We start from the raw sequence: 20204 nt of genomic DNA on the forward strand, positions 1-20204 counted from the left end.
GTCAGATCTCTAGATCACAGGTTGGCAATTATTTATTTATTTACTTATTTGGCAAATATTTTAGGCTTTGGGAACCGTATGACCTCTCTCCCAATTACTCGGCTCTGTTGTAGTCAAAGCAGCCACAGAAATACATAAATAAATGTACTTCAACAATACTTATTTACAAAAACAGGCGTCAGGCTGAGTTTAGCCCACAGGTCATAACTTGCTGACTCCTGCTCTAAATGAGCGCTACCTGAGCAGATTTGATGTCTGGTGGGAGACCACTCATTATATTCACAATTCTACTTAAACTGTACTTAGTCTAGCTTTTCAGTCTAATTTCCCATTACCTCTCTTTATATATACCTGCCTCTAGTCAACAGAACCATTCAGTGTTCCATTAGACAGACAAATGGAACAAAATAGAAAGTTCAGAACTTGAATGAAAACTTGATGTGCTATTGACTTGGCACTGAAAATCAGTGGGGAAAAAGATGGTCTAGTCAATAAATATGGATGAGAGGCTGAGAAAATTGATTATGTGAAAAGTAAAATAAAATTAGGTATCTTTTTCTTTAAATATAAACATAAATTACATAGAATTAATGTCTTAAACTTCTTGAAGAAAATATAAAGGAATATCTTTATGAACCTGGGAATAGTAAAAATTTCCTATATAAGATAGGAAAACCTAAATTATGAAGATAAAGATGGATACATTTGACTATACTAAAATTTAAAACTTTTAGCTGAGAAAAAGTGACATAGAAAAGGTGAAAAGGCAGAACACAGACTGGGAGAAAATACTTGCATTAAAAATAATTGATTGTGGATTATTATCTAGATTGCATAAAGAACTATCAAAAACAGAAGAAAAAACACCTCAGTAGAAAAATGGATGAAGAGTCTGTCTTGTGGGGATAACTAGCAGATGCCACAAAACTGGATAAATAAATCAGAATGTATTTCTAAAATGGAATGTTGCGTAACATGGGGATGTTTTCTCTGAGGAAATAGGATACAAAGGGAGGCTTCAGTTGTGTCTGATATTTTATCTTAAATTTTGGGATAAATATGTTAAAATATAAAGATTTGAAAAAGTTGGGTGGTAGGTAACTAGCTATTCAATATTTTATCCAATTTATCCTATTTATTATATTCTATAGTAAAAATATTTTAAGTGTATTTGTTAGATATTTCAACAGATTTCTTAAAATCATTTTTAGGGGCACCTGGGTGGCTTGGTCGGTTGAGCATCCGACTTTGGTTCAGGTCATGATTTCACGATTCGTGGGTTGGAGCCCTGTGTTGGGCTCTGTGTTGACAGCTGAGAGCCTGGAGTCTGCTTCAGATTCTGGGTCTCCCTCTCTCTCTACCCCTCCCCCGCTCATGCTCTGTCTCTGTCTCTCAAAAATAAATAAACATTAGAAGAAACTTTAAAAATACAATTTAAAAATCATTTTGGGGAAATTACAACTTGATGATGTAATTTTAGACTCTACTGTTTCATCATTTGCTTCTTACAAATAGACTAAAGAAGGGGAACTATTAGCACATAGCTCAGAAAGGCCTAGAAAGTACTATAGACTTTTTAGCAATGGAAATTTTTTTCTCTTTCTGAAGTTCCATAAGCTGAATTGTCTTGGTTTAAATCTTTTTCATGAGTGCCACATGTTTCTGAGTTCTATATATGTAGTTAGGTATTCATTTTTATTTATTTTTTTAATGTTTATTTTTGAGAGAGAGAGAGAGAGAGCAAATGGGGGCAGGGCAGAGAGAGAGGGAGGCACAGAATCTGAAGCAGACTCCAGGCTCTGAGCAGTCAGCGCAGAGCCCGATGGGGGGCTCAAACCCATGAACCACAAGATCATGACCTGAGCCGAAGTCAGACGCTTAACTGACTGAGCCACCCATGCACCCCTGTAGTTATGTGTTCATTTAATGTTGATTTAATCTTATCTTATGTTTGGTAATGTTTTGTCTTTTTCAAATAATGTGCCCATTTCAAGTACTGGGGAAATAATGAGCCAAGTGTTTTCTTGCTTTTTTTTTTTTCTTTTCTTTTTTTTTTTTTTTAACTTTAAATCCAAGTTAGTTAACATATAGTGTAATAATGTTTTCAGGAATAGAATTTAGTGATTCATCACTCACATATAACACTCAGTGCTCATCCCAACAAGTGCCCTCCTTAATGGCCATTGCCCAGTTAGCCCATCCCCTCACTAAACACCCCACCAGCAACCCTCAGTTTGTTCTGTGTATTTAAGAGTCTCTTATGGTTTGTCTCCCTCTCTGTTTTTATATTATTTTTACTTCCCTTCCCCTATGTTCACCTTTTTGTTTCTTAAATTCTACATATAAGTGAAATCATATGATGTCTTTCTTTGACTAATTTTGCTTAGCATAATACACTCTAGTTCCATCCGCATTGTTGCAAATGGCAAGATTTCATTCTTTTTGATTGCTGAGTAATATTCCATTGTATATATATACCACATCTTCTTTAGTCATTCAAGAACAATATTTCTAACACATAATCTGATTATACCATTCTCCCATTTAGGGTTCTTGATGCCCTTGGGGAAAAGTACAGACACATTAGTGTGTTCTACAGGGTCCTTGAGAACCTGGTCCCTGCTTCTAGCCAGCCTCATCTGTTTTAATTCTCTGCCATTAAAGCACCAGCTGTGACAAACTATTTGAAGCACCTTGGGCAAGACTAGGACCTTCTCTTGCCTTGGAGTCTGCCAGTGCTACATCTCATCTTCTTTTGTTTAGCACCTCTCATATTGCCCACCTGGTGACCACATATTCCTTTAGTAAATACTTTGTTTTCTGAATCTTCTGGGTCTGCAGAGCCTAGCTCACTGCCTGGCACAAAGTAGGTGCTCAGTCCTTAATCCTTGTTTGCAGAATAAATGAAAAATGAATGACAAAGCCATCATTGAAGATTCAGAAGACAATTCTCTGATTGTCAATTCTCTGATAATTCTGAATGATAGGCTATCAGTCTATCCATGTGTCTGTGTGAGTGTTGGTGTCTCTGTGAGTTTCTATATCCATATGTGTCTCTGTGGATGTGTTTGTATTCTCATTCCCTCCTTAGCATCAGTTTTTGATAATCCAGGAGAAGCCTGGAAGGTCACTTTAATTCTTCAAATTCAGAACTTCAACCAGGGATATTCAGACCAAGGGATATTTTTCACATTTTTTTTTTTTTTAAATGAATTCCAGGTTGGTTTGAGAATTATGCTTGTGTCTTGGATATCCCTCTGAACTAGTAGTGGACCGGAATAGATCACACCTAGTATAGCTTTGTCTAAGCCAGTTAGAATCAGAGTACCAGTTAGGAGTGAGCGGACAGTGTAGATTTGCTGAAGAAATTACCTGCCGTCATTTGTTTCCCAGTGGCACATGTAGACACTTAAAAATGCTTGTTGCTTGAATGCATGAGGCATTAAAAAGTCATTTGCATCCTCAAACTATGTTATAATAAAAAATAGAGCCATTTCTTATCCTAGTTGTTCTAGAGGTTTAAGCTCACCCCCCTCCCCGCCCCCCCATACATACTTGCTATTTAGGTACATAAATAGGCTTAATTATAGGAGTAAACTGAACAAATTGGTGTACTTTAGGTTAGGAGGGTTCTTCTGCAATTCAACTGAAGGCATTTTAAAAAAGATTTTCATTTAAAGAGCCTTTATGGGTGCTAACATATAGTTCATTCTTTTAGTTTTTAAAGATCTCCTTAGAAACCTGAAGTGATCTACTTTTATCAGAAAGTGGTCTATGTTGAGAATGATATAATGCTAGTTTTTAAAAGATGTAATTATGCCCAGCATTCCAGCTGGAATCATTGTCTCTGATTCTATCATTTTTGGAGATAATAATGGAATGATGAGGGGAGTGGGGAGAAACAGGAAAAGTAGTATTCCTGCATTTTAAACAAATTGAAAACAACCCTTTTTATTTTAAAGCACCACCCTTATTATCTAATTGTCCTAATGGAAATTATGCTGGAGTAGCAGGTGGGGAGTAACCCGGAAAGGTGGAGGACATGCTATTTCAATTTATAACTTTGGTGAAAATCACCTCGGATTACTTTTTAATGCTAGAATTTTTAACATAAGGAACAAAACATAAGTTAAAATGATTAAATCAAAATATTCAGAATGAGGAAAACAAATGTTTACTTTGCCGCAGTTAAAGGAATGGTTTTGGTAACAGTTTTGAAAGCAGTTGTCTAAAATGTAAATATGCAGATACTTTTGGAATAATTTTAGACTGAATTCAAAAGTAAAAGCATTTCACCAAAGGGGGGGGGGGGCGGGGAGTAAAAACAATTTAGTTATTAGTTACCACATTTTTTTCCCCAGCTTTTTATTTTGAAAAATTTTGGAGCACCTGGGTGTCTCGGTTAAGCATCCAACTTGGGCTCAGATCATGATCTCACAGTTCTGTTCACGGGTTTGAGCCCCACATCGGGCTCTCTGCTGTCAGCACAGAGCCTGCTCAGATCCTCTATTCCACTTTGGATCCTCTGTACCTACTTCTCTCTGCCCCTACCCCACTCATGCTCTCTCTCTCTCTCTCTCTTAAAAATAAGTAACCATTACAAAAATTTTCAACAATACTTAAGTCTATGAATGTTAACAATTTGCCACGTTTGTTTTTTTCTCTCTAAATTATATGTTTTTTTCTTTTTGTTTTTTCTTTAATTACCTGAAAGATGCAACATAATAACCCTTGACCCTTAAAAACATCATTATGTATTTCCTAACAAGGATATTCTCCTGAATAACTATATTACCAGTATCATACCCAAGAAATTTAACACTGGTATAATAGTATTATCTAAAATAGGGTTGCCTGATTTAGCAAATAAAAATACAGGATGTCTGGTTAAATGTAAATTTCAGATAAATAATACTTCTTTAGTGTATGTATGTCTCTTGTAATATTTGGGACATAATATATACTAAAAAAATATTTGATGTTAATCTGAAACTCATATTTAACTGGCCATCCTGTATTTTCTCTGGTAACCCTAAATATGAAGCCCATGTTAAAATTTCTTCAGTTGTCCCCTAAATATCCTTTTAACTCTGTGTGTGTTTGGATTCACACTTTGAATTTGATTATGTCTCATAAAATTTTGGTAGAATAATGATTGGATATTTACTTCTTACAATGTAAGCCCCATGTTCAAAAGATTCTATGGGTGTAAATGGGCTTTTATATACTGTATATAAACTTTAAAACATAAATTTCTACTGAATTTAGCAGTTTGGAGTACATCACAGGCAGGACCCCAAACATTGGTGCTATCAGCACATTTTTCATTGGACAGTTGGCAGTTTAGCTGTATTGTTTTGAAAAATTTTAATGACACTCTTTTAACACCTGCTTTTCCTAATCCTCCCTTTTGATTTAAGTTATTACAGCAGGTCTCCTAAACTTAAGAATGCTCTGTGACTAGAGAGTTCTGTGAGATTTTTTGTTTTGTTTTGTTTTGTTTTTTAGATTCCACAGATAAGTGGTATCATTCAATATATATCTTTTTCTTTTATTTTTTTGAAGTTTATTTTTAAATATTTTTAATGTTTTCTTTATTTTTTGAGAGACAGCATGTGAGCAGGGGAGGGACAGAGGAAGAGGGGGACAGAAGATCAGAAGCAGGCTATGCACTGAAAGCAGCAAGCCCAACGATGGGCTTGAACTCATGAACTGCAAGATCACAACCCGAGCCGAAGTCGGATACTCAACTGACTGAGCCACCCAGGCGCCCCTAAGTTTATTTATTTTAAGGAATCTCTAAACCCAACATGGGGCTCAAACTCACAATCCCAGGATCAAGACTTGCATACTCCTCCGACTGGGCCAGCCAGGCACCCCAGTACATGTCTTTTTCTGCTTGATTTATTTCACTTAGCTTAATGCCCTCAGTGTCCATTCATGTTGTCACAAATGGCAAGATTTCCTTCTTTTTTTATGCCTAATATCCCATTGTAAATATACACCACATTTTCTTTATCTGTTCATCGATTCATATACCCTTAGGTTGTTGTCATGTCTTGGCACATGCAAATAGTGCCACAGTGAACATGGAGGTGCAGATATCTTTCTGAGTTAGTGTTTTCATTTCCTTTGGATAAATGCCCAGAAATGGAAAGCTGGACATCTATGGGGTGCCTCCAAAAGTGTGCAGTGTGACCTCCCCAAAGGGGAGTACGTTAAAATTCACTGTGCTATGAAAAAAAAAAAGATTATAGCAGTTCATATTCTTACCAGTTTATGAGCCTGCCTGTCTCCCTACATCTTTGACAACACTGTATTCTCTCAGACTTCTAGATTTTTGTCATGGCAATATTTCATTGTTATGTTAAATCACACCACTTTTATTGTGAATGAGAAGTACTCTTTCAAATGTTTAAGCCATTTGTATGTGTTTTTCTTACTGATTTATAAAAACTCTGTTTACTAAGGAAATAAATTCTTGTTTCTAATAAATATTGCAAGATTTTTTTCCTTGTCTTTTACTGTTAGCATTTTTTTTCCCCCAAGCAGAAATGGTTAATTTCACTGCTTTAAGTCTTTCTGCCTTTTCCATTATAGTTTTTTGGGTTTATGTCTTGCTTTGTAAGACATTACACTTAAAGATTGTAAAAATGAATTCACAGGAAGGCCTTTATAAAGATGTTGATGAAAAGGATTACAGGAGAAGTGAAACATTTAATTTGGTGGTCATGGTTCCTGAAAAGGTGGTGGGGGTGGGGGTGAGGACTGAGATCCAGAAATTGAGAGAACGTTGCATAGGAAGAGGAATCCTCTTACTTTGTCACAGGAGGGAGAGAAGAAAGGATGGGTGCCGATATGGGTGGGATTGCAATTTCATATAGGAAGTTGAAAGAGTTCCACCTCAATGCCTTCTGTTTTCTCTCTAAGGAGAAGTAGGAGACATCTGCTGAAAGTGATGGGGGAGGTGTAGTTCGGCTTGAAGAGAGCTGAGAAGGTTCCAGAGAAGCACTGCAGAAACAGAGAGTGAACTAACCAGAGAAATGGAATTGCTGGCAATATGAAGGGACTGGCGAGAAGCTGCACTCTAAAGAGATTTCAGACTGTTTCAGCAATATTCCGAAGGCTGGGTGAACATGATGGGAAGGTTGATTTTCTATTTTTAGCTATCCTTCCATCATTTATTTTTAATTTTATTTCATTATGGTTGGACTAAAGTGATTCTTTGGAATTTATTGAGGTTTCCTTTATGGCTTAGCATATTGACTATATTTGAAATTGGGCTACATGTTCTTGAATATATTCTTTATTTGTTGAACATAGGGTTTACATAGATATAAAATAGCTTGAGTGCACATTGGTGTTCAGATCTTAGAGATGTCTCAAATGATATGATGTTTCTTTCTTTCTTTCTTTCTTTTTTTTTTTTTTCGTGTATAGGCTTTGATGGAAACAGAAATCCGTAAAACAAAGTTTGCAGTCTTCAGCATGAGGGAATGGACCTTGCAATTAGTGGGAACGCCCTGTACTCTGCCCTGTACTCAGTAGATAAGGAAACAGCAGGCTGTTGAGTTGATAAGTCTTATTTATCCAGGGTCACAAAACTAATAAGTAGCAGAACCAGCATTTTTACCCAGCCCTTTGGGGCTCATTTCCAGTATTCTTCTGCTCTTTTATGCTTAGTAGAGGCAGATGATAGGTTACCACTATCTTTCAACATCATCTTTATTTATTTTTAATTAAAAAAAATTTTTTTGTTAACATTTATTTATTTTTGAGAGACAGAGAGAGATAGAACATGAGCAAGGGGAGGGACAGAGGGAGAGGGAAACACAGACTCTGAAGCAGGCTCCAGGCTCTGAGCTGGCAGCACAGAGCCCGACGTGGGGCTCGAACCCACAAAGCATGAGATCATGGCCTGAGCCAAAGTCGGATGCTTAACCAACTGAGCCATCCAGGTGCCCCTATTTTTTATTTTTTTTAAATTTAATGTTTATTTTATTTTTGAGAGAGAGAGGGAGGGAGGGAGGGGAGGGGCAGAGAGAGAGGGAGAGAGAGGATCCGAAGCAGGCCCTGCACTGTCAGTGGAGAGCACAGTGCGGGGCTCAAACTCATGAACCGTGAGATCATGACCCGAATTGAAGTCAGAGCTCAACCGACTGAGCCACCCAGGTGCGCCCCCCACAACATCATCTTTAAACTTACCATCTGCACAGTCTATATATAATGTCATTGGAGATTTATCAAAAGCCCAGTGGAGAAGGTGTCGTCAGCCTGCTTTATGAATTTCTGAAGATATAAGTAACATAGCAAATCTTACAACTGGTCACTAATGAAACTTGTTCATCTTCAGAGTTTCAGGGCTTTGTTTAGTGTTAAGTGTATGCATTTAAAGGATAGGGCACGTATCAGAGTCCTGGCAGGAAACCGTTCACAACAGATGTTTCAAATAAAGACTGAATCAAGATGACTTAGTCATGACTTAATCAGGCCTAAGACAGCAAACGAGATGGAGATGGACAGCAAACGAGAGGAGCCTGGAGTGGGCTGGAGGCATGTGGCATGAGGGCCTGATTGGTGGTCCTGAAGGGATTCAGCTCTGCCAGAGACATAGCAATGAAGCCAGGAGGAAACAGGAAGGAATGGTCTGATTTTTCTTTCTTCCCTCTCTTCCATCTCCTGCAAGTAGTATGTCACAGGGGCTAACGCCAGCTAGCAGCCAGCCGGCAAGGTTAGCCTCCTGGGGTGCAGAGCTGGAGGGAGGAGATGGTTAGGGGAGGGGAGCAAATGGAGAATATCAGCACCTAAGAATGATAGCAGGGTGGAGTTTTCTGAGACCTAAGAACAAATGATAGAAATTAAAACACTATAGGGGTGCTTGGGTGGCTAGGTCGGTTAAGAGTCTGAGGTCAGGTCATGATCTGAAGGTTCATGGGTTGGAGCACCACTTTAGAGTCTGTGCTGAGAGCATGCACACTGCTTGGGATTCTGTCTTTCTCTCTCTGTTTCTGCAACCCCCCCCCCCCCCGCCCCCCGCCCCGCTCCTCCCCTACTCACGCTGTGGTCTCAAAATAAACTTAAAAAAATTAAAGCATCATAAAGGAAATTTAATGGAACTGAAAAATAGGGTAAATTGTGAGAAAATGTAAATTAGGAGCATGTAAATGATGTGGGTTTCTGTCTAAGTCGTTTTGAAGAAAATTGTGAACCTTACTTTCTGTGAATTCACTACTATAAATAAGGAATTTTAAAACTTCTTTAGGACCCATTTTATAGTCTTCTAAATAGTCTTACTGTTCACCATTTGATTCTGATTTTCCCCTTAAAATACAGATTTTTATCTTTTTATTTATTTATTTTTTTTGAGATTTTAACTAATCTCTACACCCTATCTCTACTTGGGGCTCAAACTGAACTTACAACTCCAAGATCAAGAGTCACACGCTCTACTGACTGAACCATCCAGGTGCCCCAAACTATAGATTTTTAGGGGTGCCTGGGTGGCTTAGTTGGTTGAGCATCCGACTTTTGCTTTGGGCTGAGGTCATGATCTTCCGGTTCGTAGGTTCAAGCCCCACATTGGGCTCTGTGCTGGCAGTAAGGAGCCTGCTTGGGATTCTACCTCTCCCTCTCTCTCTGCCCCTCCCCTGTGCACATGCTCTCTGTCTGTCAAAATGAATACAAATTTAAAAAAACCTTAAAAATATATATAGATTTTTAAACCCCTTGAAATAATTTCAGTAATTTTTGGATGACTGAAAGTATATTAGGAGAAAATTGAAAAAGTGAAAAGTGAAAATACTTGGAGTATATTTTGTTTAGGTAGATGGTATCTAACATGTTATAATTATAATATAATATGTATATTTAATACATATTATATAATTTAAAAATATGTATGTAATATATAGTGTAATATAACATTTGCCAAAATGTTTTTTTCCAAAATATGTTGAGTTTGAGTGGGTAAAACAGAAGATAGGACCAAATGCTGGTTTTTTTTTTTTGGCAGCATTGAGTTCTCTCTGTGTCATCTTTTCCTCCCAATCTTTAGTTTTTGCCTCGAACTTCATTTATTTAGCATATATTGGTGATCTCATGTGGATAGTACTAGAGACCCTAGACTATTCCTGCAAAGTGTGTTATGAAGAATTATGAATTGCTATGACCCTTGGAGTTAGCTAATACAGAACATTGCTTTCAAAAGACTTTTTAAAATTTATTTTGAGAGAGAGGGTAGATGGGGGAGGGGCAGGGAGAGGCGGGTGGGGAAAGAGACTCCTAAGCAAACGCCATGCTGTCAGCACAGAGCCAGATGGGGGCTCTGTCTCACAAACCATGAGATCATGACCTGAGCGGAAATCAAGAGTCTGTTGCTTAATTGACTGAGCCATCCAGGCGCCCTTCAAAAGATTTCTAATACATAGACTATAATTAGAGATTATGAAGTTCTATGTAAGCTTTCCAATTTGAAGCTGTTCTAAAATTATTTAAGAGCATAATGCTTTTTTCTGGCAAGTTGAAAATAGCATAACCAGTGTACAAGAATGGCTCGTATAAGATCTTAAAACAAAACAAATTAAGAGGTTTTGGCAGGAATGGAATCTGTTTTCAGCTGAGATTTAAGAATAGATTGAGAGTTAATGTGCAGAGGAACACAGGGAATGCAGTCAGCTGGCAAAATCAAAGCAAAGAACGTCCTTTTGCCTAAATGGTAGGGAAGGGGCATGCTAGAGTCAGGGGCTGGATTTGTAGAGAAGGCTGAGAGGGGCAGGAAAGCAAGAGAAGTTTCTGAGACATGTTGGAGTGAACTCACAGACTAAAAAACAACAGCCATTATGTACTAGATTGTATCTAGCCTTTGAGTATGTTCTCAGCCAAAATCCTGACTGCTCTGGTTTGTTCTAAGAGGCATAACCTTTGCCTCTTTCCGCTTTTACCCTTCCTGAATTCTCTCTGCTCTTGCTTACTTTGGTTTTTTGCTCAGGTATCTAGAAATTTGCAGAGTTCAAAGGTTACTTTTCTAAGTGGAACAAAATTTAGTATGGTTATTTGGGTTGACAGTAGTATCAGGCAAAGAGAAGTTGCATTTTGTTTCTTCCTTGGAGCCCTCCATCCTCCTGTTTTGATCTGGACTTGATTGCTTTCTTCATCCGCTTGTGTCTCTGCTTCTGGAGCAACTCTCTATCCCACCAGGGCTTCCTTCACAGGATCCTTTGTCTTTCCTGGAGCCTAGGAGTTCCTATTTCTGTTAGGGGGATATTATTAAGACCCGCTATGTATGGGGGCACCTGGGTGGCTCAATCAGTTAAGTGTCTGTCTTGGGCTCAGGTCATGATCTGATGGTTTGTGAGTTTGAGCCCTACGTCGGGTTCTGTGCTGACAGCTTGGAGCCTGGAGGCTGCTTCAGATTCTGTGTCTCCCTCTTTCTCTGCCACTTCCCCGCTCACACTCTGTCTCTCTCTCTCAAAAATAAATAAACGTTAAAAAAATAGACCTTCTATGTATGGAATGTCAATTTTCCATTTTCATACTTGATGGATACTTAGGGTCGATTAGATTGGAAATCGTTGCCCCTCAAATCTTATTCAAGTCTTTATCTGTTGTTTGTGACTTGTTACCCTACTCCTTTGTCACCCTCCCCAGTGGCCACCTCAGACATTTGTAGAATGTTTCCTCTGTCCCTGGTGTGTAAAATTTCAGGGTTATGACTTGGTATTGGTTTTATTTCCCTCTCTCTGCTGGGCACTTACTCTTTCCTCCCAAATCTAGAAATGAAGTCCTTCAGATCTGAGAAAAATCTTGGTATTATTCCTTAGATAACTTCCTCCTCCTCCTCTATTTTCCCTTTCTGGAATTCCTTTTTTTTTTTTTTTTGGCCAGACATTGGACCTCCTGGTGAATTAATCCAGTAATCTTATATTTTCCATTTATTATTGTTGCTGTTTATTGTATTTTCATTTTTTAACAAATGTTTGTTTATTTTGAGAGAGAGAGTGGTGGAGGGGGAGAGCAAAAGAGGGAGATAGAGAATCCCAAGCAGGCTCTGGAGCTGTCAGCACAGAGCCCGATACAGGACTCGATCTCACGAACCATGAAATCATATTCTGAGTCCAAATCAAGAGTCAGAAGCTTAACCAACTAAGCCACCTAGGCACCCCTAAAGACTTTGTATTTTTAAAGTAATCTTTACACCCAACATGGGGCTTGAATTTACAACCCCAAGATTAAGAGTCACATGCTCCACTGCCTGGGCCAGCCAGGTGCCCCTCTGCTACCATATTTTATTTATTTATGTATTTATGTACTTATGTATTTATGTATTTATTTTTTAGACAGGCAGTAGGGTTTATTGGTAGTCATGAATAGGGAAGGTATAGTGCCAAGTTTCTCATGAGTGCAGAGCCTGCCATTTTTCCAAGAGGCCATAATTAGGGATGTATTTGACCCCACAGCCATCTGGGATGAGCTGTTTTCCTACTACCATGAATTCAAATTCATCCACATTAAACTTAGTAAATTCCCATTTCTTAGAAATGGGACATCTTCTGTCAGCCAGAGAACTTGAACTTGGCCTTGTGTGGGGCGTCAATCACATGTTCCTTGTTTTGCAGCTTGGTTACAGGTGGAGCCTAGATTGGAGATGGGGTGAGGTCGTACATCAATGTCCACTGGAAAGGGCTGTCTCCAAGGTCCCTTAGGGCAACCCATACAATCACCAGGCTGCATACACTACCAAGGAGGCTACTGTTCGCAGCCATTGCATACTGAGCCCCCACAGGGAAAGAGCACAGCCTACTTACTTAATTGGCTGCAGATCTGCTACCATGTTTTAAATTTCATTCTTAATGTTCCTTTTTAAAAATTGCATTTTGTTCTTGCTTTACAGTTTTAAAAGCTTTTCTCATTTTCCCCAGCATATTAATTATACTGATTCCAGTTTTATTTTGAAGTTTCCTTTTGCTGTCTAGGTAGTCTCTGTTTCCTCTGAGTTTTTATCCTCTCTGTACTCTTGCTCTGGTCTCCAGCTTTCATCTTGGGCATTTTTCTTTTCACATTTCTATTGATTCTTGGTTGTCAATTCATTTTAGCATCTTTTCAGATACTGACAAGCCGATCGAAGGCTCCATCATAAGAGGGTGGTTGATTGGTGGTGCTCTGTTGTGAGGTGATCTAATAGGGACCAGGTATTTCTTTGGGAAAAGTCCACACATAAGTACCTTTGGGCTTTTTCTTTTCTGTAGACTATTTAGTGTCTCCAGAAAAATTCCTCTGCTCTCTTGCTAGCTGGGAATGAGCTAGGCTGTCGTTGTTTGGGGAGCCCACTTGGGGAAGACGGCATAGTTATTAAATGATGTAAGGGATGTAAACTCCAGTTGTGTGACTTCAGCCCTTGTCCTGGGCTGCTGTGATTCTTGCCTCCTACATTAAAATGGAAGTTGGGCTTCATAGCTTTTACATTAAGTTTTTTGTACTCATTATGTATAATAGCCTGTTTTACTCCTATATGTTATAGTTAGGAACACTGTGTATATGGTGATATTTAATTATTTCCATGTTAGAGATTTATAATTTGTTCTTAATTTACAGCTGTTTTCAAGGAGCAAACCTCCAAGGGGCCTGTATGTTTATGGAGATGTTGGTAAGTGTGCTAAAATAAGTTTTGAGTGGTCCAAACAGGAAATTTCCCAGCTTTAGCCCAGGGATATTTCCATTTCCATCCCTCAGTCTGCCACCAGGTAGGGAATAGGATGGGGCAAAGTAAAACAGGAGGAGAGGATAGGGGAGAGGTGGGAGCTATCTTAGTTTTCACTTTCACTTTTCATAGAGAAGTGACCTGAGCTGAAGTCGGATGCTTAACCGACTGAGTCACCAGGCGCTCCTAGGCACCCCTATTCTTAATGGATGAGTGGTTATGTTTCCTTGGTCTCCCACATCTACATACTGGGCACAAAGACTTACCTTTTCATGGAAACCTTATGAGCTATTGCTTACCTTCTAGATTTAACTAATCAATGAATGTCTGCTTCTTTTCTGACTTGTTCTTGGTGAAATTGTCTGTTGTTTGGCTTCTGTTTCCTTCAAACAAGTTCTTTTCTCCTGGTCCTAAACCTTTCCCTGTTTACCCACATTTATTGATGTCATAAAGGTGGCTCTTATTTTATTTGGTCTTAATGCTTATCAATCATTTTTTTTATTGGCTTACTCAAAATGCACATTTACATATAGCAAAATCGGTTTGCTCCTCAACTGATAAACCTCAGGCTCCCCTACAGCCATAACAAATTTGTGCTATGAGGAAATGGTAGCAAAAGTTTTTATCTTAATAAGAATTTTAGGACCAGAAAAGTATTAGGAGTTGACTAAGTAGTTATGGTGCCTTAAAGATCCAACTGTTCTTTTCTGGGTCCTCCCTCTTCCCATTTGTTTATGAATGCCTGTAAATACCTGCTCTACACTTAGAGATTTAGCAAGTTTAAGAAAAAGAATCGGTGAGTTCATAAACAAGTGGATGGTAAGAGATTGTCCTTTAAGATTCATCAAGTTCTTGGAGCTTACAGATTTGGAAAATGTCAAAGAAGTTCAAGCTATTCTATTTTGTTTTTGTTTTTTGTTTTTTTTTTAGATTTTAAAGTGATCTCTACACTCACCATGGGGCTTAAACTCACAGCCCCAAGATCAAGAGTTGTACGCTCTTCTGACCAGGCCAGCCAGGCGCCCCCAAGCTATTCTTTTTCTTAGTTCATTGGCTAATTGGTATTTTTAAGAATAGCATATGCTTATTTCTTAATTAGAAAGCAATTTATTCCAAAGGCTTATTTACAAAGCAATTTATTCCACAGTTTTATGTGTCTACACCTTTGGGTACTGTTCTCATTCTGTGGTCATCTCTTATTCTTTGCCTCTTTGGAGAACATTTACTTCCTATACCTTCACTTTCACGTTTAGTCATTGCTAAAATCAACATCTTTGTTTCTCCTGTTACCTTAACCACTTACCCATAAATGGAGATGGTTAGTAAAGCACAACTGTTTCTACTTCTGCAAAAGGGCTTTTAAAAAAAACCCCAAAACCTATAAAAGTTACTGGATTTTAGTTTGGAAAATACAGCCATATGCTAACAAATTGAAGGGAGGTATAACAAGCGTCATTCGTCTGAGTGCTTGAAGGAATTGGAGAAGATGTGATAACATGGGATGTTCACAGAGCTGGGTGTGTGGCAACCTTTGGTTAAGAACATCTTTATAGCGTAGAGAGGGGAAGAGAAAGGAATTCTAAAATAGGAAGGAAGATGAACATTTTGGTGGCTATACTCAGTTTAGTTTAGGATACTTACAAAAACAGGTAGTAAAAGATAGGTCAATTCTCAGTTTGAGGGCGTTCTCTGGCTGGGAGAATAGCCTCAGAATGCTCTCCCAAGCTCTTTTTTGTTACTATTTTCCTTTTTTTAGACTTGGGAAACAGGTATTCAGTTTCAGAGAGACTCATGACAAAGAGAGGTCTGTGTCATAGCACACCCTTCCCTTCCTTATTTCTGCACTTGCCCTAGGCTCTGTCATGCATGCTTCTTTCTACTCATGTGGAGATGACAGACTCAGATGGATCCTCAATCCAGGGAGCCCCAGTAGATTTGATTCAGTAATTTTCATTCATTTTCACTAATAAAATGCTTATTAGCACATCTCCTGCCGAAGCCAAAAGCTGCAATAGGAGTGTTTTTTTTTAATAAATTTTTTTATAAATATGTTAAATGTTATATTTATATAAATGTTTTATTAATGTTAAATTTATTTATTTTTTGAGAGACAGAGTATGACTGGTAGAGGGGCAGAGAGAGAGGGAGTCACAGATTTGGAAGCAAGCTCCAGGCTCTGAGCTGTCAGCACAGAGCTGGATGTGGGGCTCAAACTCACGAATGCGAGATCATGACCTGAGCCGAAGTTGGATGCTTAACTGACGCCCCAGGAGTGTTTTGTGGCTTCATTCTTACCCTGCAGTTGGCTTTCTTGGGTTTCAGCTCTGGCTAGCAGACTGCAGTGGTGATGGCGGGTTGTTGATTTCCCTGGTACATTTGGAGAGAATCAAAGGAGGCTTTTGTTTATCAGTCCCTTTTCTGCTGCCTCCTGATTTAACCTCACCTGCTTCACATTGATAATTTCACCAGTCAAAAGGCAGGCTGGTTTTAGGATTAGGAGTTGGGAAGCAAAACTCTGGGCTTGGGGCAGTGATGGAGGACACCACCCCCAGCTCCTTTAGCAGGAAGATTGGCTGTGAAAAGGGCACCATGGGGAAGGGGGGCTAGCGCTTGAGTAGTCCTTTTTGGCTTCATAACTATATAGGCTTGAAAGTTAGAACTTAAAAGGGTTTTAGGTTTTATAAGAATCTTCTCTTGAGAAAAATACAAGGTTCTATTTAGGCTACTGCAGAGACCAAAGCAAAATTGTGAGGTAGATAAAATTTATTGTTGGTTTCTTCCCCACGTTTTGTCAACATCTGTCCTCATTCTTGCGTTCACTTGACAAGTGTCTGCTGTGTGCCAGGCACCGTGTTGTTTCTGCAGATGGTGGTGGTAAATAAAGGCAGACACAGTCTTTGCTCACCCAAAGCTTACAGACTCTTGTGATGGCTCTAGAAATGTTTTCTGAACATAACCTACAGTAAAAAAATATTTTTACATTCTGACCTACATGTGAGTGTGTGTGTGTGTGCACACATATGTACACACACACCCTGAAAAATAGTTTCATGAAAGAAAACTTACCCTTACATGTGGTACATTTTGATATTTTCTATTCTATTCTATGAAAAAATAATTCTGGTTGTAGAGGCAGTATTTTTTTTAATTTTTTAAATCTTTATTTTTGAGAGACAGAGAGACAGTGCAAGTAGGGGAGGAACAGAGAGAGAGGGAGACACAGAATCTGAATCAGGGTTCAGGCTCTGAGCTGTTGGCATTCTAGGGTTTTTTCCTGCTGTTTCATCTCTTTGGGCATTAGGATTTCTCATGCTGGATCTTCCATGAGACACAGCTTTCTCCTCTACTAGTTAAACTTACCTGGTTGGACTCATATTATTCCAGGATCTTCTAGCCTTCTAGCTAAACTTCTGAACTATTTCTAAGCTGTTTTTAATCTAAACTATTCTAAACTACTTTTTAAGTTTTTTGTTAAAATTTTTAAATATTTATTTTAGAGAGAGAGAGAGAGACACACACACACACACACACACACACACACACACACACACACACACACAGCACAAGTGGGAGAGGGGCAGAGAGAGGGAGACACAGAATCCGAAGCAGGCTCCAGCTGTCAGCACAGAGCTCGATGTGGGGCTTGAACCCATGAACTACAAGATCATGACCTGAGCCGAGGTGAGACACTTAACTGACTAAGCCACCAGGCACCACTACTTTTTAAGTTTTTAATGGGTTCCATTGGATTAATGGGTTACCGTTCCAGAACATTTGCATTTAAAGAGAGTCTTCTGAGAGTTAGAATTTCAATGAAACTTAGTATATGAAATAGAACTGTAGTGATTCAGCTGGCCAGTTGGTAATTTTGGGCAGACAAATCTTTTTTTTTTTTTTAATGTTTATTTATTTTTGAGACAGAGAGAGCATGAGCGGGGGAGGGGCGGAGAGAGAGAGAGAGACACAGAATCTGAGGCAGGCTCCAGGCTCAGAGCCATCAGCACAGAGCCCGACGTGGGGCTCGAACTCGTCAACTGCGAGATCATGACCTGGGCCGAAGCCGGACGCTCAACCGACTGAGACACCCAGGTGCCCCCTGGGCAGAGACATCTCTTTTAACATCTCTGAAATTCTACCACACACAGGCTCTTGCCCACCCATACTAAATCTAATGGTGCTTATCATAGACACATTTAAAGAATTTTACATTTTAGAAAGATCTTTGCTACCATTTCTTTCCTTTTTTTGTTAGTGTCATGAACTTAACATTTTCCTGATATTCTCCCTAAACACTCTTTGGTGCTGAGGAAAGTCAAATGTTAATAATTACTTGGGTATATTTACTAGTCTCTGTTAGAAGTAGAGAAAAAAATAGATATTGGTAGAAATTAATAAGAGAACAAATACAAAATAAGTAGAAGTTTAAGTATATATAAGCCATACCATTTTCATATTAACATTTTAAATTTCATTAAGTATTCAGTTACTCAGATTTCTAATTATATCATAAACGTTTCTGTTTTCAATGTGATATTGTTAAGTCTTTAGTCTGTGTGTGTGTGTGTGAGTGTGTGTGTGTCTCACATCATACCACTGAAATGCATCAGCAAAATTCAGGCTGTTCATATATATGCAACATATGTAATGCATGTATAATGTTACATACATACATATATAAACCGATTTGTCTGGTAGGATTTTCTACAACCTGGATCTTGCTGGTGCATCCCTGTGGTATAGTGTGAGAGTCTTTCAACTTTGTCTTTTTTAAGATTGTTTTGGCTATTCTATGGCTTTTGCATTTCCATATAAATTTTATTATTTATTTATTTATTTATTTATTTATTTATTTATTTATGAGAGAATGCAAGCATGAGTGGGGGAGGGACAGATGAGAGGTAGAGAGAGAATCTTAAGCAGACTCCATGCTCAGGGCGGAGCTGGATGCGGGGCTCAATCTCACAAACTGAGTCACTAAGGCGCCCTGTTATTTTCTTCTTCAAAAAATAATAGTCATCCCAATGAGTGTGAAGTGGTATCTCATCGTGCATTTCTCAAATGATTAGTGATATCGAGCATCTTTTCATTGTAGGTTTCTTTTGTCTTTGTCCTTTATGTGTTTGAAAGTATGCTGCTTTTCCTAGTTTACTGAGAGATTTGATCATAAATGTGTGTTGAGTTTTTTTCACGTGTGATGATTGTATGGTTTTTATATGTTAAATTTTATTTTGGCAGGGGGTTAAGTTATTTACATGCCAGCTTAATTTATTTGAAGGTGTTTTTAATTGAAATTTTTATTAAGATAATTAATAGATTCACATATACTAGTAAGAAGTAATAATGGAGGTATCTGTGTAATGTTACTCATTTCTCTCCAAAGGTAACATTTTACAAAGACTACAGTATAAACATCACAAACAGAATGACATTGATACAATTCACTGATCTCATTCAAATTTCTTGTTTTACTTGTACTCATTTATGTATGTGTGTATTTAGTTCTATATAATTTATCACCTGGTGGTTCATGTATCCACCACCACAGTCAAGGGACTACACATTCTGTCACCGCAAGAGTCCCTTGTATTGCTCATAATTTTATAACCATACCTAGTCACCCATTGTTTCTAAGTCCTGGAAACCACGAATCTGTTCTCCATTCCTAAGATTCTGACATTTCAAAAATGTTACATAAATGGCATAGTATGTAACCTTTGGAGATTGGCCTTTTTTTTTTTCTTTCTTTCTCAGCGTATTTCTTTGGACATTCATTCAAGTCGTATGAGTTCAGTATCTCTGGAAATTGTTCATTTTACAGTTCCCTGGTGGCCATTCTTTGCCTCACATCGTAGAGGATCACTCTACACATGAGCAGCTAGTATTCAGCCAAAGACTCAAGAATACCCTCATGTTGATTTCTGGAGCTCTTTCATAGCTTCCTTTTCCCTGGCACTTTGCCTTGCAAATTTCACCTGTGTGGGACTCCTAATTCTGATCTGTCTTAACCCATCTCAGCCAGTCGTGGGTGTTTTGCTTGGATTCCTCCGTTCTGTTCAGCAGTCTGGAGGGTGCCTCCAAGCCAAAAGCTGGAGTGATCTAGGGCTCATCTTGTTTTTTCCTTTCGTCATGGATCAGAGTCTTGTACTGTTATTTTCCAGTGTCTGAAAACATTAGTTTCATGTATTTCATCCCGTTTTCTAGTTGTTTACATTGGGATGGCAAGTCTGGAACCAGTTACTCTCACATAGTCTCTCAAATGTTTTCATTTTCTTGGTACACATTGCCAAGCTTTTCTTGCTCCAAGGTGATACAAATGTTCACACATATTATCTGCTGGGTCTTTCATATTTGTTAGCACCTTGGATTCATCTGGAAATAATTTTGGTGTGAAATGTGATGGTAGAGATCTAGTTTTATTTTTTGCAAATGGTTGAGCATTTGTCTTTAGCAATTACTATTTTTTTCATATACACTCTTATATATACTTAGATCTGCTTAATTGGTTTAG

General features: G+C 38.4%; 1 protein-coding gene and 1 non-coding gene across 5 annotated transcripts in view; one reads left to right on the top strand and one right to left on the bottom strand.

Moving 5' to 3' along the window:
- Window positions 1-20204, top strand: part of AFG1L (AFG1 like ATPase) — a 197396-nt gene that overhangs the window by 42705 nt on the left and 134487 nt on the right. For all 4 annotated transcript variants that reach the window (XM_042939500.1, XM_042939501.1, XM_042939502.1 and 1 more), the window contains exon 4: window positions 13591-13642. In XM_042939500.1, the coding sequence (XP_042795434.1) occupies window positions 13591-13642 (52 nt within the window). The remainder of the gene's footprint in view (window positions 1-13590; window positions 13643-20204) is intronic.
- Window positions 12680-12817, bottom strand: LOC122220855. The gene has a single exon (XR_006203022.1). It is a non-coding gene; the product is annotated as a small nucleolar RNA SNORA70 (small nucleolar RNA).

Source organism: Panthera leo, chromosome B2 (assembly GCF_018350215.1).
Source record: "Panthera leo isolate Ple1 chromosome B2, P.leo_Ple1_pat1.1, whole genome shotgun sequence".
NCBI lineage: Eukaryota > Metazoa > Chordata > Mammalia > Carnivora > Felidae > Panthera > Panthera leo.